Here is a 25,164-nt window from a genome sequence, read left to right as displayed (position 1 = left end):
ATCACAAAATCTGTGTCTGCTGCTTTTTTTGTGTACCCTGCCCACCCAGTCCCCTAAAAGTACGACAAGCACCTGCAGGAGCAGAAACAGACTGTGCTTGGTGTATAACACAGTACACTCGGGCAGTACACCACAGATGTTTCACCTTCACTGAAATATCAACACCACTGGCAAAAGCAGGGTAGGGAATTTAACAATGGTGTGATCCCACCCTGGATTCTAAGACTTTGTCTGTTCTCACCTGGCCCCTCATTCAGTCCATTTTGTCTCCTATCAGCTTCAGCTGCTGCGCCTTCCTCTTTTCCTGGTCCCTTTCTCCCTGACCATATGGTGTTTATTTTGGCTGCAAAAGACATTAATTTCATTATTCATGAGGAAATCTCACTCTAATTAAGAGGAAAAAAACCCAACAACCAAGAGGCAACAACTGCCAAGCCCTAGTACATGATAAAATTAAGGAGATACTCGGTATCTTCCTTGATCTGCTATTTTGGTTGTGGAAGGAAACATTATTAGCTTTTGAAGAAAATGCTACAGCATTTGTCAGACAGTGGGCAGAAGCCACTAATGACAGCTGTGCCCAACAAAATTAATTCTTAGTAAAACACTAGTCCTCCTTGCCTCAGAGAGATAAATTCTCAATGGTCTTAACTACACATAGATTATATAAACCCTGTGCCAGGAAATAAAATTGCATTACACAGCCAAACCCCAATACTATGTGCATTAACAGTACTTTCACCTTAACAGTGCAAGACAGCTTACTGCAAGCAAAAACAATGCCCAGTAACAGCACAGAAAGTATATTAACTCTCCACAAATTCCTCTCAACATCTGATTCAAAATCATTTCTTTTTCCATTTGCCTTGGAACAAAAAGAGTTTTGCTGTTTGCCTGAAAGTCTTAACAGTGTGGCTTTTCAGTAGCCAAAAAGGATTTGGTTTTTAATCAATTACTGTCAGGAGAAAAAAAAAAAAGAAGGAAGTAAAAGCCTCACCTCACTTGGTCAGAGACCTCACCTTTATGTTTACTTTAGACACCAGACATTCTTGTCCCTATGGTTTCACAGGGAAAAAACAAATCAAAAACATACCATAGCAATGTACTTCAGTAGCTACCATTTACTTGCCTGGCACATCAGAAAGACACCTGGGAACACTGTGTAACAATGGTTACCCAGTAAATCCCAAAGACAGATGTAGTGTTTACATTTGATATGCAATTTGGTGAACTGGATCTTGCCTAGGCTTGGATTTCAAGCTATAACCACCAGGATTAGACTGAAATAAATGAGATTACTTGAAGTAATTGCTAACTGAAGTTTAACTGTAATGCTTTTTTTCCTGAAAATTCCACAAGATTCTATGGCCAAGCTTCAGAAGATACCACACTAAGTGAATATTTCTGTTTGAAGTTCTTGCTCCAAGCACCTTTAGGGATGGTGCTTCAAACAAAATCATGTCTCCACGCATCCACTGATCTCGGCATCTCCATTCCAGAATACGGCTCCTTGAACTGATGAACTACATAAACTGTACTTACAGAGAGATGATTTCACACACAGAGAAGAAGAGCTCCTTCAGTGCACATGAGCAGTTACACCCCTTGATGAAGAAGGCCCACAGCTGAGCAACACACTTATTTAGTCAGGAGCAGAAGGGCAGGATTGGAAGGAGGTGGCCTGTGCAGTTCAGTCTCTCAGTAACTTCCTGAGCTTGAGAAAAAGTCCTTGAGCTGCTCAAGAGCATCATGGGAATAAAAAATGATAGATTAAAAAAAAAAACAAAAAACCAAATGAAAACCAGGTAAGAGAGTTGAATACAGGGCAAAACAAGTTGCACAGCTGCATAGTTTGAACATCAAAATGAGTTTAGAGCAGATCAGCAAATTCAGCTCTCTTTGCTGACAGGAACAGTTACACTTACTGTTCTAGCTTTCCTTAACCAGCAAAAATTTAAATCCTTCTCAAAAAGCAGGACTAGAAGCCAAAAGAAAACTCAAGACCAGGCATTTTAGGAAGCTCTGGAGAAAAAAAAAAAAAAAAGGCAAAAAGCTTAATGCCAAGGAATCCTTAAGAATAACAGAACTAATTTCAGCAATGGATTCAATTAAGAAAATGAAATGCTTTATACATCAATCCATGCTAAAGTGTGGACCTAAGAATTTAAATGTGATCTTTAAGTTAGCAATACATTTAAGAATATACACTAGCCAAAAAGTCTGTGTAGTCTGTTCCATTTGAAAAAGCCCTATTCAGAACTGCATCCTCATGGTTGTTTTCCATTTCTCATAAGAAGCTGACTTACATTTTCCTATGCTTTCTTTTAAAAAACCTGAAGATCATACTTGATTATCTAAAGCTCCCTCAGCCTTTTACCAGTCAATGACTGCACAGTACTCTATACACTGCAAATTAAAGAGCAAACACTGAAAATATATTACTACTGAAAATACATTTGCTTTTACCATTCAGCTGCCTCACCTCTTCCACATCAACTGCATTCACCTCACCTATTAAGAGAACAAGTTACACAAACAGTTGCTAATACATCCAAAATGAACGTGCTCGCTTGCTTATAAACTACATTTTGTTCAAAACAAAAACCCCAGAATATGAGAATTAAACTTGCAATGCAAAGTTTGATGCTGCTTCTTTTTATCCACAGTCCATCTGCCATTCCTACAGTCAGGGAGATTAATCACTGTAATAGTGCATTAAGTGCTAGTTTGTACAGCCAAATATTCTATGTGATCCCGCTCCCCACGTGATGCCTTCCCCCTTGTGTTGTTCATCAGCATTCAAAGATACCAGGTCGGGTGAAAAAGAATTCACATCATGTCTTGATGGGGAAGTGAACCTGTTGCAGGCAATCTTGGCAACACTGCTTATCTGGGTCCTGGGTCACACAGACCAAACCAACCCCAAGAGCTCTGGTAGTCTTCAGAAAACAAAGAGGTTTCCATCATGTCCCCCCCAACCCCTTCTTTCTTATCCAAGAAATAAAAGGAAAGAGGAGTAGTACTCTTTCCAGAACCATGGTACCTTGTTCCCTCTCAAACAAACAAGAGACAACAGTACATTTCAACTTTATTAGAAAAAAAAACCCCAAAAGTTTATACAAAGCTCTGCATTTTACAGAAAACCAACCCCCCCAACCACAAAGAAATCCGACATTGCAAGCTGTATGCACTTCTGTTTTCATATACATACATATATATATGTACATACACATATATATATGTGTGTGGGCGCACGCGTGTGTATATATAGTGTGTGACGTATTTTTTTTTTGCATGGTTTGCATTCATTATCTTACAAAGTTAACATTCAGTAGAAAAAAAAAAAAAGAGGATCTTTGTTACCATTATTTTCTCATATAAATAACTGTGAGCAGTCCCTCTGCAGATAGATAAAAAACACCTTTTCGTGTCATTCTGTAAAAAACAGACATTACTGAAATGGTACTGAAATGGTACTGAAATCTTTCAAGTTTTTTTCAATACCACCATAAAAATATCATCTAGCCCCCAATTCAAAATGCTTGTCCAAGGCATTAGAAGAGAAAGGACTGTAAGACAATTCTGGAAAGATCAGTTCTTTAAGCCAACATTCAGGTAGATAATTTTTGCTGGACCTCATACATTGGTGTGAAATGAGCACAAACAGAAGACCAAGCTCTCTCTGTCTGCCTGGGAAAGCCGGTTCTTTTGTCCGTTGTCACTGAGTCAAATTCCAGCAAAACACCCAGCAGTATGAAGGAGCTGACAGACTCTCAGCTCACCCTCCTTGCCCTATGACAAAGCTACAGACTTTCTTGATGCAATTATACCAGCTCAGTAAATTTTTCCTACTCCATTCACCTTAAAAGGAGCTGTTGGACTAATCATGGCATGGTTAGACAGACATCAGGTTGCTGAATTACTGGGAGAAAAGCTCAGCTAGAGGGAAAAATGCAAGACAACTGAAAGGAAGAAAATGCTATAGAAGAGCTACTGAGTGACTCCCAAAGCTCTGGTTTGAAGAAGCAGGAACAGCAGAGAGATAGGAATTGCAGCACAAAACATCCTTGTGTTTACTGCAGTTAACGGTGACAGCGTGATCCAAGTTAATTAACTTCCTGGTAAACAATCAGTCTTTCCGTCAAGCACCATGATGGGGAGAAGATTTTGAAGGCAATACAAGTGGCTGTGGTGACAACAAAGGTAATGAAAGTAAAGAACACAATGATGCCAATTAAATGGAGAGTAATGCCAATGAAGATGTTTCAACTCCCAGAGATGCTGGCAACAAGAAGATGGTTATATGGTTGGTGTTGATGATGGCCAGAATTCATTCATATGTCCATGTAGTCATCATCTTCATCAGTATCACTTTCCAGTGAGGATTCCTGGCTTGAGGTCTCTAAGATTTCCAAAGCTGGCTGACAAAGGCTCTCCTTCTTTACATTCGCTGCAGACTGAGCAGACAAAATAGCAGACTGATCCCAAAAAGAGAGAGAGAGAATATATTGCTAAATAGTCAGGATAAACCCATGATCACAGGGATAAAAGCCCACTGGTTGTTATTCCTTCACATTCAATAGCTCTCTTACTTCTATGAAAGATATGATATCCTAATGTGAAACAATATGACATTTACCAGAGGGCTTCCCCACAGTTAATGTTCTGGTAGCTTCCACCAACCTAAGAATTGCAATGGCTGCACTGGCTCACTCAGCCATCTTTGTAATTCCTTCCAATTCAGAAAAGGGATAAGGACTAGAATAGCTCTGATTTCACCCACGGCCAATATTTCACCAATCCTTAAAAAACTGGCTCCTGCCGGTAACAGGTACCACCTTCTTCCACTACTTATACTGCCTCTGGTTATGAACTGCTGCTTCTTTCATACAAGTATTTTATTGAGGGGAGAATTAAGATAAAAACAATAATCTAAAAAATTACTGTTTCCCTTTTATTACCTTTAATTTTTGCTTGGTCTCTTCTGAAATGCTGCCCTTTGGAGAAAGGAGGGTGGGAGTGGGTGGAGTGACAGTGATCTCAGGTGGAAATTTGGTGACAGATGAAGGTATGAAAAGCTTTGGCATGTTGGGCAGAACGCGAGTTTTTACTCGGGTGCCATCTGTCTTGTTCTGCTGACTTCCCAAAGTCTGTGAACTGGAGCTGAGTTCAGGCTTGGAACTGGAGGCTAAACAGAAAACAGTAAGAAAAAACATGTTAGAAAGTTATCTAGGATTTCAGGTGTCAAAGAAGAGGGAAGAGTTCATTGTTAGACATATGGCTGGCTCAAAAGGCCTTTTTTCAAGTCTTGCATAAATCAAAGCTCATAACCAGAAGAAATTGCCTCAAGATTGTGTAATGACAACTGGAAACCAGTAATAATTTAAAAATATCTTACTGGACAGCAGAAACTCAATCTGACCAAGAATGACAAGTGGCAGTGTAGCACTGACCCACCTGCACGTAGTTAGAAGGCCACTACAAATACCATTCTCTCACTTGTTTCAGATACAATCATCTCATCTTTGCATTCTCTCTCTCTCTCTCTCCCCCCTTCCAATCTGTAATGCAACAAATAAAGCTCCTTAGCTTCAGTTTTGAGTCTTTATTTCCTCCACCACAGCGCTGCCTCTTGAGAGAGGAACGCCTCAGCAATTTAAGAAGAATATACGGTAACACTCATCAAAATTTCCTCATTACTCTCTTCAAATCCTGCCATAAAACCCTCCGTGGTGTGCTCATGCTGCTGTCTCCCACACTAGTTAGCATCATTTCCACATTATTCCCAAGTGTCTCAGCTTGTGGTCTTTACAATCCAAACTTGCTCAGAGAGTTTGTTAAGTACATCTAACAAGAAGGATCCAGCCCTTCCCTAGGCACTATCACATTACAAAGTCATACATACACAACAATAACCAGGAGATGACAACACTTTCACATTAAAAATTGAAAATTTGTTAAAAGATATTCCTTACTAATAATGCTACTTCATATGGAGTCAAAATTATTTTTTTAAGAAGCTGTATAAATGAAAACACCAGAGCCTTTCTCAGTCTCATAATAATGACAAGTGCTCATATACATTTTTTCAGATGCAGTATTGTCAAATCCAGCTCTAGCAGATTTCTGGAATGGACACAGCCACTTACACACAGCAAAACAAAATGCCAGTTTCCTAATGCTACCCTGAGAAACAAGCAGCAGTTGAACAAAGTACTAAGGGATGTAAAATTGAATTTTATGTTCTTAACTGTGCACAGGAATGCAAGAGCTGCCACAACAGATGAGGCACAGCTTTCCATCAAGGTCAGTGACCCATCTCCATGGGCAGCCAATCCTTTCAGACACAGGATAATCTGCCTCTCACAAATAAGGAAAAACAAGATACTCCAAACATAAATATCTAGATTATGCTCTCCTGAAATACCAGGTTTTACATTTTTTTCAATTAAAACACCAACTCCTACTTCTCTTGGGAGAGGGCAGAGGAGGGATAGAACACATTAACTGCTATAATGCTGGTTTTTATGATTACTCAGATTGAGTCAGGTTTTGTGAAAAATTGTTTCCTTCTGCTAAATATTCCAATAGTGTAATCCAAAGTGTTATCATACTGCCCTATGTAAGATTTCAATTAAAAGAAAAATTCTACTTTAAAGGATGCACAAACCACACTGCTTGATAGTCTGGTACTGGGAGGTTTTTTTACTTGGCTTTGCTGCCATGGTAATATTTAGCATGCAAGACATGCACCAAAGAGAATTACCATTAAGGGGTGACAAGGCACTTGCCCAGGAAGCTGGGACATGGCCAGGAATGCCTCTAAACTCTGGAATACTTGACTGGAAGGCAAGCAGAGAAACTGAGGAATATCAATCCCAACTGTCCAATTGGTCAATGCCTAAAGACTGATCCACAACTCACCACCCCATTTCAGAATTCCCTGAAGCACAAGAAGCTCATACCTGGAGTACAAACATGTCCTGAATTTGTGCTGGTCACGGACTCCACTTGCCAGCAAACAGGCTCTGGTGATGGTGCAACAGTAGCCATTTTCATCTGCTGACAAAGCCGTGACTCCTGCTGCTGAAATCCAAGCCCCTCCAAAGGCACTTCAAGCTCTTCTTCCTCTTTAGTAATGAAACATAATTCACAGATTAAGAGACATCCTGATCTCTCTCCTAAGCCTCAATCCTTTTGCTGTCTAACCAACTGGTAGAAAAAATTTTTTTAACCCTTGCTCTATTCTTCATTACATGACTGAGTGAAATTAAATACTGTGAAGCTGAGAAGACAATACCAACTTTTTCGTACTTGGTACCATCAATTCAAACTCTTGGAAAAACGTAAATGTCATTTAAAAAGAAAAAGAAAAATCTTTGTGTATAACATTTTGTTATCTTTGCACATCTGCAAAAAACACGTGCAACTGAGCATTTCCTTTGGAGATGGGAGGGTTGGAACACCTGCCACATGTGCAGAGCAAAATCCATCACCCTTAACGATGAGCCAGCTGTGATCAATGGGTCTCCCTCTGATCTACAATCACAGGTACATCCTACACTGACTTAGCTCACTGCTAAGTAAGATTAATTACTGGGAACATGGAATAACAGGGCCAAAACCATTTTTCATGAAACCAATATCAAGTTCTACTGAATGCCCACATTTCACTGACATGTCCACTGTACCTCCATAAATACATTATCCTAAAATTCCCACCTTCTGTATTCTAGAACTTGGGATGTTTGTGACTCTGAACCCATGTATGTGTGTGTACAATCTCATTATTATGTACCAGCTGTGTTAAACCACCTTTCTTACACACTGAGCTGCATATTGTACATAACAGGAATAATTTTCACTGAGCTACCAAGAGCTACTGGTGCCCTTTCTGGAAAGGGCAGACAAACAGCAGCAAGCCTTTCAAGGCTATGGTCACACAAACAAGCTTTTATTCTCTCTTAAAAATGAAGACATCCTTCAAAAACAACAGGCTGTCTAGTCTAATTTGAATCACCTTATATTTACACAGGTTAAGGTGTGCACAGGCAGCTATCACAGACCAGCAGATGCAATGGATATTCACAGTCTCACTTGCGCTGAAATTCTTTGTGTGTCCATGCTCTAAAGTAATTTAGGATTTTGACAGTGCAATGTCTTAAAAAGGAACACATATTTTAATTTTTCCTCATTGGAAAAATGCTCCCACCCACTCAAGTGTTGAAAACACTTCTCCATCTTTACCAATATAGATAAGAACTTGGAATTTACCATGGTAATATTCTCCTGTACGAGAGTTCCCCTTGCAGAAACTGCTTGAGACAACATAACAGCTTAACATCAGATCAATGCAGTTTAAAAGATACAACTTTTTAAAAGAATTAGACTTTCTATGGTTTTTGAATAACTTGTACGAAATAAAAGCTTACCAAAGCAGGCTGTAAGTCCTTTCATCCACTAATTTTCATTGGTAAAGAAAAGAACCCATCATCTAAACTTGTAGCTGAAAGCCCATATAAGCTTTAGGATAAATGAGATTGCTTGTAGAAAATTCTCCAATAGTTCCCGAAAAGGAAAGGTCACCCACTACAGCACAAATCACAGGCAGCTTCTGTTCTGTGATGTTCCACTCACTATCAAGCACAAAATGGAAAGGTCTAATGCAGAAGAATTCTCAGCACTCTCTTGCACATTTCTCTCTGGATACTTCAAAATACAGCATTGGAAGTAGGAAAATAATAGTTGCATCTGTACATAGACCAGATCAGCTTCAAAACAACACAGAAGGAAGTGCTCAGCTACAGGGATCTTGACTAGGAAAATCCTAATTCATTGTTTCCCTGCTGAAGAAGCAGAGGACAGTGAAGGATCACTCTGGGTGTTGCCTGCCATTTACACCAGACACAGAAACCATTTAACCACACTGACAAAGTACAAGAGCCCGTAGGAAGGAGGATCAGCCCTAATGTGGCCTGAAGCCAACACACACATATCCCATTACACTGCCAGAGCCTGACAACAGGCTGTACTCCAAACCCAGAAGACTCCCACACTGAAATGGCTTCAAGACACTTGATCAAAAGATAGGAAGAAACACTACACCAACATTTGAAGAAAGGCAAGATGAAAATGATGATTTCAGAAGATTACTCTACAAGACAGCTAAGAAGTCAACTGCTTTTTAACTTACTTCAACATCCCAGAACCACAGTCTTAAGTATCTCGGGTAAGTACTAACAGAATCTTTCTTATCCACTTATTAACCAAGAATACAAACCAGCAATTAACTTAGCAGGTACAAAACTATATACAAATAAACTGCAAATCTTACAGCCTCAGCTGTACTGCTAACAGAGAGCAGTTTTGTAAGTACTAAACTACATTAGGGACTTATTAGTTCACACTTCAGAATAAGAGCTGTGATTTGCATTATTGTTCAACGACAAAACTCTACCTCTTATGCTGATTACAATATTTGTTTAATTGTAAGATATATCATTGCTTAAATTGATTTGCTGTACTTTATTTTAACCAAATTATGCCCCACTGACAAAAGCTCTTTTGAGCAGCCTATTGCTAGGAAGATGCTACAAGACTGCTATCAGTCCATATTCTTTAATCTCCACCTTCCATATCATATTTTTATTAAGGTTTCAAGATGCACTTTTATAGTGTAGTAAAATTAGATTTAAATTTGAATAAAACTATCTGTCAGCCATTTTTAATGTAGAAGTACATGAAAATGAAAAGGCAGGAGTCTGGCACACTAAGTGTGCATTTCTATCACTGCACTTCTGCAAACAACACTTGTTAATATTCTATTAGGCTGTGCCTTTCAGTACATGAGAAATCAAGAACCACTGCCTGTTAATCAATCCCTTGCTGTCAGAGATGTTAAATACAGTCACAGAATTCTATCCCCTGATTGGGTCATACACTTAATTCTTTCTGGACTATAATTTTAGTTTTTTTTTTTTAAATAAATCACTTGAGTAGCATTACTTCTAAGTTAAAAATAAAGTTAACGAACAAAATATTTTTTAGAAATCTTGAAAAAAAAAAGAAAAAGTTGTTGCAGGGATATGTATCACAACTGATACTATCCATACTTTTATACTGCATAGATATTTGTTCTATTTTTTTTCATTACAGACAAAAAGGTCAAAACAGAGAAGGACAATCAAGAAGACATATACAATTGGATCTCTTTATTATTTGTCTAAAACAAATTTCTGAAGAGAATATCTTGATATTTGTCTTGAGGAAGATGCTGTTATAGCCCCGAACATAATGTCCTAGTTCTTCTAATAAAAACTTTCCCCAGGGAGGTAAAGACTCCACTAACTCATGAGCCACAATATTCTGCACAAGTACAAGAACACAAGAATATAAGTGCAGCACATTCTGAAGGTGTTCAGAAGCTCAGATTTAATATCAGTTAATAAATCTTCTGGTATTACCCAGTACTTGTACTGTCCTGGCAGGTTTTCAAACACCAGCTCTACAAACCCAGGTTAAAATAAATTCAGTTTCTGAAGACATAATATGCAACAGACACTTGTCCCTAGGCTGAGGACAGGACAGGTACTGTACTCTGGAGACCCATTTAGCACTCTCACCTTACAACACAACACACAGAAATTAAGCACACAGAGAAAAGCACAGATTTGCAATGCACATCACTATTGATATTGAAAAGTTCATCTCCAATCGAGCTGCATTACAAGGATTTTTTTTTAGCCTTCCCTCTCCCAACAACTGCCTAAATACACATAAAATAGTACACGCAGAGAAAGAGGGACATCATACCTTTCAACATCTCCCTGCTTTAGTGAGGAAGAAACAAGCTGACAACAATTCAGTGCAACAACCTACTCCAGCTTTCCTCTCCAACCTCTTCCCACTTGTTGCCAGGGCAACCAGTGTTTGCAGATGCCTATAGCGGGCGCTGGGTTCATGACTTCATCACAGTTAATATCCTCTCCCTGTCTCTCTCTATACACAGAATATACTACATACATACATCCACGCACTATAAACACACAGGTTATACAATCCTGCAACCGTTTTTATGCTGAGACCGTTCACTTTGCTGTTCTGAGGCATCTAAAATGAGAAACAGCACTGGCAAAACTAATCACTTGGAAATTTGCAGATGTGGAGAAAGTTTAAAAGCAGTAGTGCTGTAACCAGTAAACAGCTGCTCTGGTCTCTCTGCACTGAACACTTAATCATTTGATTTCATCATGCTGTCAGGTATGAGAGACATTAACATTAGTGTTATAAAACATTTTATGTGGAATTTCAGAAAAAATCCTTTAGTCATGCACTTAAACCTCTTACATGACAACTGGAAGACAAGCCTAGAAAATGTGACTAGCACCTGGAAAAAAATGTCTTCCAGTTTCTGACAGAAGCAGTTTGAAGTATTACAGCACGGATATGTTAAGTAACACACAGTGCATGCACAAAGCCCCATTTCATTATATGAAAGAGGAAGGAGCTGAGCTTTGAACTCCAGGACTGAATACTAACATGGTTTCAAAAAAAAAAAAATACAAAGAGAAATGAACAGACAACAACCTGAAGTGCTTAAGTAAAGCACTTGCAACTACTTGCCTTCACCCCTCTGCAAAACACCTTCCCCAGCAGCTCTGTGTCAAGAAAAAAAGTCTGAAAAGACATCAGTATGATTTAGCAGATCAGTACTACCTTGCCATCCAACCACTTCAAAAGAAAAAGGATTGAATTCTCTGTCCCTACAGACTCTAGAAAATGTTAATCTTTCTAGTCCCAGTAACAACTGGTTTACTCTGTATTTTACTTGCCACCCACAGCAATTGCTCTCAGAACTCATTTACCATACAATGTGGAGACTTTTTCTCACAGTGATGGAAACAGGTCTGATCCTTTGCTCCCTGACATACTGGAGTAAGTATCTTAGACATTTCCAAAGAAGAGTACTAATGTGAAAACAATTCATTTTCTGTATTCCATCTGCCTTGTCCTCCAGCTGGGAATTAATACAGCTTTTTTCCCCACACAGCAGTTGCAAAGGCCATGGAAAGCTTGAATTTGAAGGAGCTCAGAGTTTCCTCATAAACTGTGCTACTAAGTCCATGGAAAGACTGCACTGGAACACAGGTTGGTTCAGTAAACACAGTGAAGGATGCTGACCAACAGAAACAATGGGAATATCAGCCATGAGGCACCACACCACAGCAAACAGTGAGACTACCTAGCTCATGATGTGGCAGGTATATTTGATAGCCTTTCCTTCCACATTTTCTTTCTCTAAATTCATTCCAAATATCCTGCCATGAAATTTATTTCTAAAAAACCACCACCGAGTTATAGCTGTAGAAATAAGTATTTGACTTGAAATGCCAAATTCAGGAAATTACATTCAAAGCCAACACAAAGTCGTATGTTAAAAATTAAGCATCAGAGTACTTTTGGCAGTGAAAAGCTGCAGAACACAAGTTCTATTGCCCTCTGAAAGGAGAGACATTCAAGCAGTCTGGTGAACAGAAGTTCTCACTGCAATAGCATGGCACGCTGCTATATTTATCACTAGGGTCCTGAGCAGGGAGAGGGTACTGCACAATTATATGAGACATACCCCAAAATGCCTCCTAATACTGAGCTCAGCTGTCACAGAACAACATTAATGAGATTAAAACAGAATGCTGCTGTGAAAGTGCTTCCTGAAAATAGTCCCTGGCCCATACTAACTCCCAAGCTACCAGGTCCCTCTAACAGTCACACTGGGGCCAGTTTAACAGCACAGACAGTGGAATTCCTGTGTCCAAAAACATTTCCTGCCACCACCAAGTGTCCTAGAGGTGCAAAAAGCTGGCATGCATGCTGGTAAAGAAAGGCCCTGAAGTTCAATAATAAATTTCCCTCTCTTGTTCTTTTAAGCAAAACAAAAGTTCAATTTAAAAGAACAAACAATGGGCCTAGATCCAAAAGGCAACACTTTGATAGTCAACTACATCTTTCAAATGGCACCATAAAAACACAGCTAATTGATATCTGTGTTTAGTATCTGACTCAGCAAGCACACATCACTTGGAGAGCACCACAGAGCAGCACCTGTGGATAGAACAGTCACTCATTTGCAGTCTACTGCTTCTGAATTTTCTGTACTAGTTATCACGAAAGCCGTAAGACCTTTCCTTCACCATCAATATTTCACCCTCCTCTGCCTTGAGAGCCAGCTAAGCACGATGAAATTAGCAAAAGCAGCTGGTAGAAAAATCTCTTAAATTAATATAATGGCACCCCACAATTTTCTAAGAACTTTGTAAGCAATGCAATACCTGTGCAGAAGGCTTACAACTACAGCTCTCTTCAGTCTTCCTTTGTGGAGGAACGAATGTAAATTTTATGCCGCTGTCAGCAATCTAAAACTAGTGAAACTGAAACATATTGTAACCATTTTACACTGTTCTTTTACAAAAGGTCTCCAAAAACTGTGTCTCATTAGTGCAAGGCATCCACAGGCCAGTGACTCCCCAGGATTTTCAGGGGAATCCGAGGGTGCACAGGGCTAGAGAGCCTTTCAGACCACAAACATGCTCTAACTGCACTAAACCTGTGGCTTCACAACAGAACAAGTCACATTTGGCCAGCTGCCACCCCTGTCCTATTTGTTCTTACTGACCCAACACAGGTACATAAAAATGACAATGGTTTTAATGTCAAAGGATTTTCTGCACAGCATTGGACTGAATAAATAAAACTTAAGAAATGTGAAGTGTAAAGATCAGAAACAGACATTAAGTGTACTGAAAATCTCTTCTGGAATGACTTTGTTTCAACAGAAGGCAAATCAGCACACTTACAAAGGGAAGAGAAAGACATGACTGACTGGTACTGCCTGAGCACTCAGCAAAAAGGAATTAAGAAGTCATTCACAAACAGGAAACCCCTGCTGGCATTCAGCAGGTGAAGTTGTTTTCAGAGTGCACCCATTGTGAAAAATAAAAAGCCTCAAGAAAAGCAGGGATCAGACAAGGGGAAGTGAAAATACCAACGCTGAGGAGGCCGAAGCAGCAAGAGATCAGAGAGATCAAATGCAGGGCTCGCTGGAGGCAGCCTCGGTGATTTCTGTTAATGACTCTGCAGTTGCTAACAGGTGGGCAGGTATGGTGGGATGGTACCAATGGTGTGGGGCTACAAGTATTTAAAGAAGAGTTTTTAAAGCTTTCGAAACTGAGGAAGACAGCTGTCAAAAAAACAGGACAAGTCAACACTGGAAATGAAGGAGAAAGTAATGAAAGTAAGATACAAGTGACACAATAAAACAGAGTAGAACGTGCACTTAAGAGAGAACCTTCGTGCCAGGAAACTGCAATATGGCTTGTATGAGGCCACAGGTCCTTGGCCAGCTTAACTTTTTCTGTGTTTCAGCTTTTTTTGTGTCATCTGTCGAGAAGAATTCTGTGCTACAAAGCATAATTTAGAACTCGGCAGAAAAAGCAAGGTAAGACACTGATTGCAACTAAGAGGGTTGAATGTTACAGTCATTTAAAAGGTACCTGAAAGTTTGAATTGAAATGCATAGTCAAAATAAGGCATGGCCAACAGGGCCAAATACCTTCAGGCATTTTGCGTAAGCAGGAAGTTCTCAGTACACAGAACTAGAGGCTCTTAAAATCTGTTTGTCTTCAGAAATTTATGACAAGCAAACTGAGGAGACACTGAGATCAGTATGCAGTTAAGCTCAACTAAAGATGGCAATCTCCACTATTTCATTCTGACAGAAACAGGAATTGTGGATGCCCACTGATGTCTGGGTATCCAGAAGCTGTGAGGAATCCAGGGGAACCCTTGTGCCATGCACTGTTTTAATACAAAGACAGATGCTGTCAATGCAATGTTGACATTCTCTGTACTAATGCCTTATGTAAACTGCCTCAGTCTTCTGAGAACTCACCACCAAGCCTAAGGCTGTGTAGCAGTTGTTAAATAAACTAAGTCCCAGAGTTCTGGGAAAAAGACGCTCCTTACACCTGAAAGTATTCTTATGTCTCCAGCACCCAGTTAGCCTACCAGATGTCATATTTCAATATTGTTACCGAATTCTTAGGACTTCTCACTTCAAAAGCCCTCTTTAATTGGAACATCTGTCTTTCAGAGAGTCTGCTGCTGCCCACGCACACTTAAACAATTTAATTTCATTGCCTGCCATACAATAGTCTACACACCTTTCCACACAACTGTCCTCACTTGCATTTATTTCTTGTGCTTCTGAAACTTTAAAAGTTCTACAGGTTGAACTATATTTACACCCCTACTTGCCCTGTTGTGCCTAGGTAACAAACATGTGAAATTACAGCAGGATATTCACATGGCTTATGGAGTGCCACTTCCCTGCACAACACAAAGAATTGTCTTCCCTAGCTCTGAATTTCTTAGTTTGGGCAGCTATATCATGACCTTGCTTTTATATTGAAATGCTTAGACCTTAAATGGGCAAAAATTTAATAGTGGGGGAGTGTTACTCTTCTACTTTGATTTTATAATCCAACTTGCTAGATAACTGGCTTTAAAAAAAACACAAAACTTTAAATAATTCCAAGTACAAAAGCCTTCTCTTGGTATCAGAAGTCAAATATGAATGTTTTACTGTTCATTCCTTATCAGAATAAGGACAGTGAAGAGGAAGAAAATGTCAAGAGTTTTCAGCAATTTAGGACAGTATAATACTGGAACACCGTGACAGGCTGGAGGGAGTTTACCTTAATTGTCCTATTTTAGTTTCTCCAGAGAAAATTTTAGGCTGAGCCACAGAGGCAAATAGTCCTAAGTACATTTATGCCTAAATGTAGGAAACTACCACTATCATCACTCTGCTGCTGGACTCCATCATGCTGTATTTTGTAGTCATGTTAGTCATGTACTAGATAAAATCTCAGTAAAATATTTACATAAGAAATGAGTGGCATAGCATCAACACTGCTTGGAAAACCATTCCTTCTTCTGGGTGAAATCACAGAAAATGAGAGCAGCTAATACTCTCTGATGTGGAATACTTTCACATGAACCAATAGATACAGGAGGAGGTTATGAGACAAAAAAGATGAAAACAGTTTGCTCGAAAAATGGGAGGAGTTTTTACACAAACAGAACTAACAGGAGGCAGATGAAAAAAGGGTTGTAACAGAATTATAAATAATTCTTTTTAGAGGAAGAACATGTAAAGGTAGGAGAACTAAAAAGACATAAGGACACAGCAGTAATTGGTGTCTCTCTCAGCTAGAGAAAAGACCTGTCAGGTAGGTCTGAGAGCCAGAAAGCCAGATATAACACAGCTTTGCAGAGAGACCCTCTTGATCTTCAGACAGTTTCAGGAGTGTAATTCTGGCAGCTAACCCTTCCATCTCCCTCAACCAAGATGATGTATAGAAAGCACGAAAGAAGAAAGAACTCTACAACCCTAACAAAGCTTAGGAAGTCAAAAGATTCAAATAAATGTTCTAATCACTGTGATGTGACCTGGGGAACTGCACGTCAGAAATGCTCGGGAGTTTTGTTTGAAAGCCAAAAGAATGCCTGAGTTCCTATCTGCATTGTCATTCCTACACCACTCTCCTTAGTAAGTGTATAACAACTTCACAGAGGATTAATTTTTTCCTCCCCTTTTGTCTAGGCACAAATCCGAATTAGTCCCTGTTGAACAAGCTTGTCAGGATATCTAATGGCACCATGAAACTCCATTCTTTAGCTTCACAAGGACAATAACAAATGTGGTTTACACATTGACTAAGCCATTCCTTCCTTATCACTCCCCTTTCCTTTCTTCACCTCCCAAGACAATCTCTCCTAGGAATTGTGAAAAAGGAAAATTAGACTTTTATAATACAACTGCTAATACTAGATGTTAAATTTCAGTTTTGTCCTGTACTCAGAGATTAGCAAATTGGGAAAACCTATTTCTCCCTAATTTTCTCTTCACTGCTGATGAATTCAGACTATGTGCATTCAGATGCCAAGGCTGATTACATATAGAAAGAAATGAAATACCAGAAGTATAGAGACAGTATAGAGACTTCAGAAAGTCACAATTCCAGACTAACGAAACATCCCATCTCACATATGTGGACACTATTTCCACTGTATCTTCATCCATCACTTTCCACAATACCTGTTCTGTACATGGTTCATTCATAACTTTTATCTGGGCTCCTATGACTCTGTCTATGGCATTTTGTGAGTAGTGCTAGAGCCCAGGCTTGTGAACAGATGGAGAGAGCACAGGCAGCAGCAGATGCTTTTTCAGACTGTTTCTGCAAAGGTTGCAAGAAGTACAGGCTATGGCAGGTGCTCTGCCACCTCAGTGTGCACCACGTCCCACAAATGTGCACAACCACCTCCTCTGGGCACCCAAGGCAAGTCTGAAATTGGGTCTAATCTTATTTCATTCCCCGAAGTGGATCAGTACTGCCCTGCACAGAGACTTTTTGGCTGCTAAAAAGCCAGCCTGCCATGACAGCAGTAAAGCAAACCACAGCATTCTAATTTGATTCTTTCCTCATCTAGAGAACTGCATAGGACCAATTACATAACACAGCCATAAACAAATCACACAATCGTGCTATGGAATAAATAACATTTGTTGGGTTTCTTCAATCCTTTCCTGTGCTCTAACCTGGCACATAACCACACCAGGGCTATAAATAATATATTCCCAACATTCTGGTCCTGTCAGATGCTTCTTTTCTCAAATGTGAAAACTAATAGTGTTGATAAACTAGCTTTATGAACCACATAGAATCTTGTTCATCAGTGTTATATATCTCCACACATATATGCAGGGCAGTGAGAACTGTGCAGCTAATTATGTTAATCAGGCACTTCTAAGACAGATGTAGGCTGCCCAGCAATTTATTTCAATGGTAATCACTTTAAAATACCTTAAATCTTTTAAGAAGTTAAAAGGCCTAGATCCTCAAATCTTTGAAGAAAGCAAAACAATTTCAATTTTAATGCTGCTAGAGACTTAAATTCTCTAAAACAGATGAATATTTTTAGGCTGCTATTCCATGATTCCACATACAAATTACACCAAGAGTGATAACTCTTTTAATCTATCCTACAAATTAACGTATGTATTAATTATGTAGGTGTACCCATTTGAGGACCAAGGCAAAAATCTGTGTAGCCTTCTGAATGTGGTCTAGGGATCAGAAAATGGGCCAGAATCAGAACTGGGGCACTAACTCACCATGTGGCCGTGGGAAACTGAGCAGAGGGGGCCAAAACGTTGTGTCTCCCTGAGACTTACCACGGGCAATCTCACTCATGCTGGGGGCAGCCTCTGCAGCTTGACTTCGGAGGTGCTCACTGTCCCTGTGTGACTCCTGGGATGCAGGTACTGAAGATGCTGAGGAGGAAGAGGATGAAGAAGAGGAGGCTGGTTTGGATTTGGAATGCAGGTCGTTCAGTCTCAGGAGGTTTTCAGGAGTCACAGTGTCTGGATTCACTGGGGCAGGATGCAGTGTGGCCGGTGCTACTGGGAAGAAACTCTCTCTGTTGTCCTTCGTATGCTTTGGGGTTGTGGGGGCTTCTCCTGTGGACTACATTAAAAAAAAAAAGAGCAGGCAGAGATAGTGAGGAAACATCAGTAATTCTGCATGTTCTATCTGCTTCAGTGACTGCTGCAAGCAGCACAACATTTTACAGGCAGAAAATACTCTCTCTAAAGTGGAAATAACATAACAGTGACTCAATCACTATTATAAAGAAATCTTTTCTCCTTTATAGATTATTTTTCTGTTCTTTATGGTCTGTTTATCAAACTAGCACCTTAACACTTATCCACACTCACATTTACAAAGTTTTATTTAACACATCCCTCGCAACAAAACACACTTTTCTGAACTCTGTAATTAAGCATTAGTTACAATCTCCTATAAACAGAAACACATTTATTTAATTTAAAAATATGTTGACAAATGCTTGACCAGAACAAACAGATCTGCAGTGCTTTAGGAGACTTTGCAAATTATTACAAGAAATAATTCTTAGCGAATGATGTGAGAAGAAATGGAGAAAGCAGAAGAACGTATTTGCTTGTAAAATAAGCAATCAGCCTAATCCCAAATCATAAATTCCTGGTAACTGTAGAACTGAATAACACTGGTGTCCAATTGGAACAGGCTCAGTGAGAGCTGCTGCCTGTGCAGACATAGGAGTGGCACCAAGAGCAATGCTCTTCTCCAAAGCCAGTGCTAAAAATTTAATACAGTGTCATTTATTACATAGACAGAAGGTAGAAGGGGGACATAAATTCACCAAAGAAGGGAACAAAAGTATCCATAAAATGAGTATCTTCTCTATAATTGTTATCAGTAATCAAATAAAGTATTCTTGCCTGTGAGGCCACAGAAAGCATTTATTTCACACTCTTTGCAGTCTTCATTTAATGGAAACTTATTGGACCGTAAAGGATACGGTTGAATGGAATTCTCAGATGTTTAATTGTCTGTCTCATACCTCTACTGTAAAAAAACCCCCTCATTTTAACCATGGTGATAGAGTATGAATGTTTGAAATAGAAACAGAGTTCTGCTGGCAAATGTAAAATCAAATTGGGCCCTAATGTCCTAGATGACCAAAGATTTATTACAATGCCAGAAGAGTCAGTAGAATTTCACTGACAGAACAGAGCAACTTCCAGCTCGAGAAAATGCATATTTAAAATTCAAAGGTGGGAAGAACACGAGTACTTTTTTTTTTTAATAATTGGTGGAATGTATTTTTGAAGTTCCTGAACTTGATTAATCAATCTCTAAAAAGCATACAATTAAAACCTGCCAGATTCCATGTGTACACAAAAAAATAAAATACAGCAGCTATATTCACAGCAATTACCATACTAGATCAGAAAAAGGTCTGTTCTGCCTCTGAAAGCTGCAAGTTTCTGAAGCTTAAAGCATCAGTCCCAAAATTAAAGGTCTCCACATACAAATGGGATCACACAAACCTGATATACATTAAACTGCAGAAGAAAGCCTTAAGCCAGAAGTGAGATCACTAGTGGAAATGTTTTCAGCTGTGATTTAAAGGGAAAACCCTTCACACCCATGCGCTTCATTAACTTGCCTGATCCATGATGTAGAACCTGACATATCTGTGCTTGTATTGTATCCAAAGTTTCTTCACAAGAAAGACATGATGAAGGTACTACTACTTAGGTACACAGATGTTAAAAATATATCTGCATCTCAAACTGCACTTCTATAAAAATGCACAGCTATTTCCAGACAGAAAGAGGACACTCGGAAAGTAAGTCAGCAGTACTTGGCTGGTACTCAGAAGAAAAATGATTAGGGAGAGAAAGAGTGCAAGACCACGGAGTAACTCCTGCTGGAGGGGACCTCTGGAGGTCTCCAGTCCAACTTCCTGCTCAAAGCTGAGCTGACTCTGCAGTTGGATCAGCCCAATTCCAAACTCTGCCAAGGATGGACATTTGAAAGCCTCCCCAGGCCCCTGTTCCAGTGTTTTACCACCTTCACAGTGAACACTTCTTTCCAGTTACTTCATCCAAATTTCTCTTGCTGCAACTTTAAATGGTGCCTCTTGTCTGGTTCCTTCCTTTCTTCTGCAGACCACAGTTCCACAACCCCACCCTCCATTACTCTTCTCCTCACCAGGATGAAGCATCCCAGCTCTCTCTGACCTCACAGCTGTAAGGACACATGGTTGACCTGCATCCAACCTCTTGCCCAGGGCTCCAAATCTTTTCTGGCAGAGCTGTTCCCCTGTCAGGCTGCACAGGGATCATTCTGCTCCAGGTGCAGGACTCTGAATTTCTCTTTGAACCTTCAGGTAGTTCCTGTCAATGCAATCCTCATCTACTGGATTCCCTGGAATGGCAGGTAGCCTGGCTTTCTGGCACACTGACCACGCCCTCCAGGTTGGTGTCACTCAATACATCCCATCATCTAAGGCATCAGTGAGGCCAACTAACCCACACACATTAAACCAGGCAGTGCAGGCAGGGACAAACACAGAAAGGCCATCTTGTAAGTTGTAGATGATCAAGCACAGAGGGAAAAAAGGCTGAGAATGAAACAACCCCTACTGTTATACAAAGATGGAACCAAAATCATATTTAATTTCTCTCAAAATGAAGATGCTGTATTGGGGGCAAGAAAAATAAACCAGTTTTTACTTTGGATCAGTTCCCCCAGGTGAAGCTGTGGCTTGGGCAGGATTATTTTTTTTCCCAGAAAATCAGCCTGCCCCATAATAAGAGAAACATTTTATTTGCACAAAACAATAAAGCTGTCTCAGTAAAACCATGACCAAAAATTCTAAGGTGTAGTCAAGAAGTGCAGCCTTATACAAAAGAAAGACAACAAAGACTGTTGTGTTTATGGCTTTAAAAGGAACCTTCCAGATGCGACCTGGCGAAGAGCTGTGTAAGGCTGCTGCAAACAGACAGGTTCTTTTCAACCCAATGAAAACAGAGACCTTGGGAAGAGAAAACAAAAATCCTCTCAATGACTTTCTTTTCTCAAAAGAGGGGGTGAAATAAAAAAGGAAGAGAAAGCTTCCTTTAAATTGAGAGCCAAGTATTAAAAAACCCATTGTTGGCTACTGTGCATTCTGCAACTCACAGAGCCCTAAGAAAAGGGATTTAAACCTGTTTCCTATGTTTTACTGGGCTCAGAAACTGAAGACCACCCAAAAGTTGTAAGCACAAAGCTCAGACGAGCACCACAGTGAGGCACACATTCTTTAAAAGATTTTGGTTTTAGTGAAGGGGCAAGAATTCCAGTACCCCTGAGCAGTAAGTGATGCTACTCACAGAGCCCAGGTCAGGACAATGTCACTAACTATACTGCTCAAGACTTACGGGGCCACATTTCATCATCCTGCAGGAAAACACAGGACCTTGTAACACCACAGCTGAGAAATAAACCCAGAAAAACTCATTACAGGAAGTCTTGGATTTATCAGCAGCCCTTTATATTCGTCTATTTCTACTGCTAAACCAGCAGCAAAGCATATTTTTTCCACAGATATACTGTAGGAAACTGAGAGGCAGTGACAATCCTTTACCAGTGTTTTACGTGGTTTCTCATTAGGAGATTATTTTTTAATTTTTACTTTGCTGTGGCACTAAGTCATAACCTAAGTCAGAACTTTTCCTTTCCCCTCTCCAATCCACCTCACCATGCTCAGTGTCTTTGTTACTACCACTGTTATGAAGCAGATTTAGTCATCAAGAGGAAACAAACCTTTTCTTACATTGATGAGGATGTTACTTACAGAACAAGTGCATATAACTGACCTAAAATGAAAACTCTTATCTGCCTTCTTTCTGTCTTTCATTGTAATTACAGGTTCATCTAGTCAAGACTGAACTTCCTTCTAGATTTAAAAAAAAATAGATGAGGTACTGAAGGGTATGCAGTACTACTTTTCCACTGATTGCTGTACTACCAAAGTGGATGGAAGAAACATTTAAGGCTTATTAATATCCAAATGATGTGTCATAGATGGTCCATTGCTTCCATACAGACCCATTATCTTGTTTGCTCTTCTTCAAAAAAATTAGCAAAAATGTTCCTTGTTTTGAAGAATGTATAAAGGTGAAATTTAAATGAACAATTAGATGCACGTCTGTGTAAACTGTGACTATTTCTGACCTATACAGGTTACAAAATCAGGCTCCTCATTTGTCAGAACTTTGACTACTTTAGAAGACTCCTCAAAGAGTTCATTCAGCTTCAGGGAAGCTATGGACAAAGTCTTCCCATGTTGAAAGCTGAGACAAAAAGAAGTGAGGGAAATGCTGGAAAGCCAGCACTGGGACACCCTTGCACAATAAAAGTATCAGCAAAAGTGCAGAATTTTTTCACAGAAGTTAGTGCAAAAACAGCTCCCTATAGTTTCCCAGTGAGGCATTTCAGTAGTGAGACAACAGCAGCAACAAAGAGAAATTGTGCATTAAGATAAAGCACAGGAAAAATTTTACTTTGTAGCCTATCTGTGAAGTCATAAACCAGATAACCTGACCAAGGGTTTCTTTTTACCATACTTACTGTTTTTTTCAAAACACATTTTGAAAAACAAAGAAATCCTGCAGCAACCTTGCTGCTCCTGCTCCTGGAAGGGCTCACTGCCCTGAGGCTGTGGGAAAAAGTAACAACCAAATGTTCCAAAGAAAGGGAAAGTGACGGTTTTCCCAACAGAAGTTTCCTAACGAAAGATGCTGGCACTGCAACTGTTACATAACATTTTCTTGCCTTTTTTTTTTTTTTAATTATTCCCATGCCTGAGTTTAGCACAGTAGTAGGACTGAAGTCAGAATCCACCTCACAGAAAGGTGTGCCTTTGTAGAAGGATTATCAGCACATTCCCACAAAACCTGGGAGCTGTCACACAAACGGGATGAACAATATGCTGGCCACATTCCACAGTATTACCACTCCAACTGCTGCTCAGTATTGTCCTTTAATTAAACTATGCCTATTCATTCTTTTTTTTCCCCTTTCAATCTCTCTACAGCAGTATTTGAAAGAAATCTTATTTGGAAGTTTTCTTCCAGGTACATTAGAAACAGTAGCAGTATCCATGATCCAGATTCTGGAGAACCTCGTATTTCCTAAGACTAGAGTTTTATATACAGAAAATAACAAAGGCTTAAATACATATGACTGACCTGCACTCTAGCCTAAGTAAATATCCCATTTACACAAATACATGCAGGGGCTCAATGTCCTGCTCTGCACAGGCAGCCATACTCCAGCAACGCTTCCATACACAAAAACCTCATTATTGGGCCAAGAGAGATCAGGTAACAGGATGAAAAATATTAATATACAAAGTAAAAGATAAAAAGTGTCTGTTCTTTCCTTCATGTTCATTTAATGATTGCTTTCTGCAGGAGACAGAAGGAGGAGAGCTGTTAATTATATCAAGAATACACCTCCAGGATAGAGTGAGAGGGGGATGCCATGGCAACTGGCAAATGCAACAGTGAACAAAATGGTCACCCTTTGGTAGAAGACCATGAAAGAGCTCGTCCTTTTGTCCCCCCCATCCCCACCTCCTCCTTCCCCCTCCTTTCTTGTCATCTTTGCTGCATTAATAAAGCACACAGACAACTCAGGAAAAACAACTTTTTCTGTAAGCAGTCTCTGACGTCTTGATGTGCAGGAAGAAAAGATGAAAATTAGCAGCATGTGGGTGGAACAAAAAGGGGGAGAAAACACATGAGGTAGAACTAGAGATGATTATTTTCTAATTATTTAATATTTTCCTGATCTCCTCCCATCTCCAGCAAAGTGCCTTTACAGAAGGCTTTTAGCTGTTTCCTGAAGAGAACAGCTTGGTGGTTTGTTGCTTTGTGGGGGTTTCTTCTAATGTGAGAATTCGAGAAGAAAACGCTCTAGACACCCAAGGCAGTTCAAACAAGTCACTCTCAAGTTTCCTCCTTGAAGAAAAAAGCCTTAAAGCCCGTGTCACTGCAGTGCTGATTGCATTCCACAGCAGAAGGGGAAAAAAAATCCATGGGAGTGCCCTCTAGCTTCACTGACAGAAGACAATTTTTTCCTGTTCCAAGTAAAATGTCACAAGTAAGGTCCAACTTAGGGACTGTACTATCACTAGACTGATGCTCCAGAGTCAATCTGAGTACCTCTGATGTTGTGTGTGGTTTCAGTTGTAGTCCCTGTACAGCAAACCCATCACTCACGATCCCCTAAAATTCTCCAGTACAAGGCCGTGGATTCAGACAACTCATCACCAGCACTGGGAAGAGGCAAACACTGGTGCAAGGAGAATATAAGACCCCAGTTACCTGTTTTGGAACTAGAGAAGAGCAGTGAGAGCAGCACTAAACCAGCACCTTCCCTTAGGAAATACTGCTTTTATATTACAGAAGCAGCAAAACTTTATAAAACCAAGGATCATGCTGGCAGCCCACGAGGAACCTGAAAGGCACGACTCCTTTGCATAACCTGATTGTGCCTTTGTGTTTATAATAAAATTTACTTGTTTTGATTCTGGTGGCAGCTTCTTTAAGAAGCATCATGTTTAATTAGACCTGACATTGAAATCTGCCAACGAGTTTTGACTGTAGGTTTAGAGAAAGAAATGGGGAAAGCACTTGGAGTTTGGCACCAGCCAGTGGGA

The 25,164-nt window shown here is 39.8% G+C and overlaps 1 protein-coding gene and 2 long non-coding RNA genes across 9 annotated transcripts in view; 1 reads left to right on the top strand and 2 right to left on the bottom strand.

Annotated features, from left to right (window-relative positions):
* Positions 1 to 1,622, bottom strand: part of LOC108496926 — a 17,188-nt gene extending 15,566 nt beyond the window's left edge. The window contains exons 1-2 of the long non-coding RNA XR_001874647.1: positions 1,543 to 1,622; positions 242 to 343 (exon numbers count right to left, since the gene is read on the bottom strand). This is a non-coding gene — a long non-coding RNA (uncharacterized LOC108496926). The remainder of the gene's footprint in view (positions 1 to 241; positions 344 to 1,542) is intronic.
* Positions 1 to 6,207, top strand: part of LOC108496924 — a 21,882-nt gene extending 15,675 nt beyond the window's left edge. The window contains exon 3 of one of the 2 annotated variants that reach the window (XR_001874646.1): positions 6,093 to 6,207. This is a non-coding gene — a long non-coding RNA (uncharacterized LOC108496924). Of the gene's footprint in view, positions 1 to 1,359; positions 1,558 to 6,092 lie in introns of those variants that run through there. The other variant, XR_001874645.1, reaches the window with a different exon arrangement.
* The window catches only part of CABIN1 (calcineurin binding protein 1), a 110,501-nt gene continuing 88,413 nt past the window's right edge, over positions 3,077 to 25,164 (bottom strand). For 5 of the 6 annotated variants that reach the window (XM_017814098.1, XM_017814102.1, XM_017814101.1 and 2 more), the window contains 4 exons: positions 18,299 to 18,590; positions 6,966 to 7,130; positions 4,962 to 5,188; positions 4,127 to 4,478 (listed from right to left, as the gene is read on the bottom strand). In XM_017814098.1, coding sequence (XP_017669587.1) covers positions 4,335 to 4,478; positions 4,962 to 5,188; positions 6,966 to 7,130; positions 18,299 to 18,590 — 828 coding nt within the window. In that variant the 3' untranslated portion in view covers positions 4,127 to 4,334. Of the gene's footprint in view, positions 4,479 to 4,961; positions 5,189 to 6,965; positions 7,131 to 18,298; positions 18,591 to 25,164 lie in introns of all 6 variants that reach the window. The other variant, XM_017814097.1, reaches the window with a different exon arrangement.

This window comes from Lepidothrix coronata, unplaced genomic scaffold (genome assembly GCF_001604755.1).
Source record: "Lepidothrix coronata isolate B3197 unplaced genomic scaffold, Lepidothrix_coronata-1.0 Scaffold44, whole genome shotgun sequence".
Taxonomy (NCBI): domain Eukaryota; kingdom Metazoa; phylum Chordata; class Aves; order Passeriformes; family Pipridae; genus Lepidothrix; species Lepidothrix coronata.
This window is presented reverse-complemented; position numbering and strand designations above follow the sequence as displayed.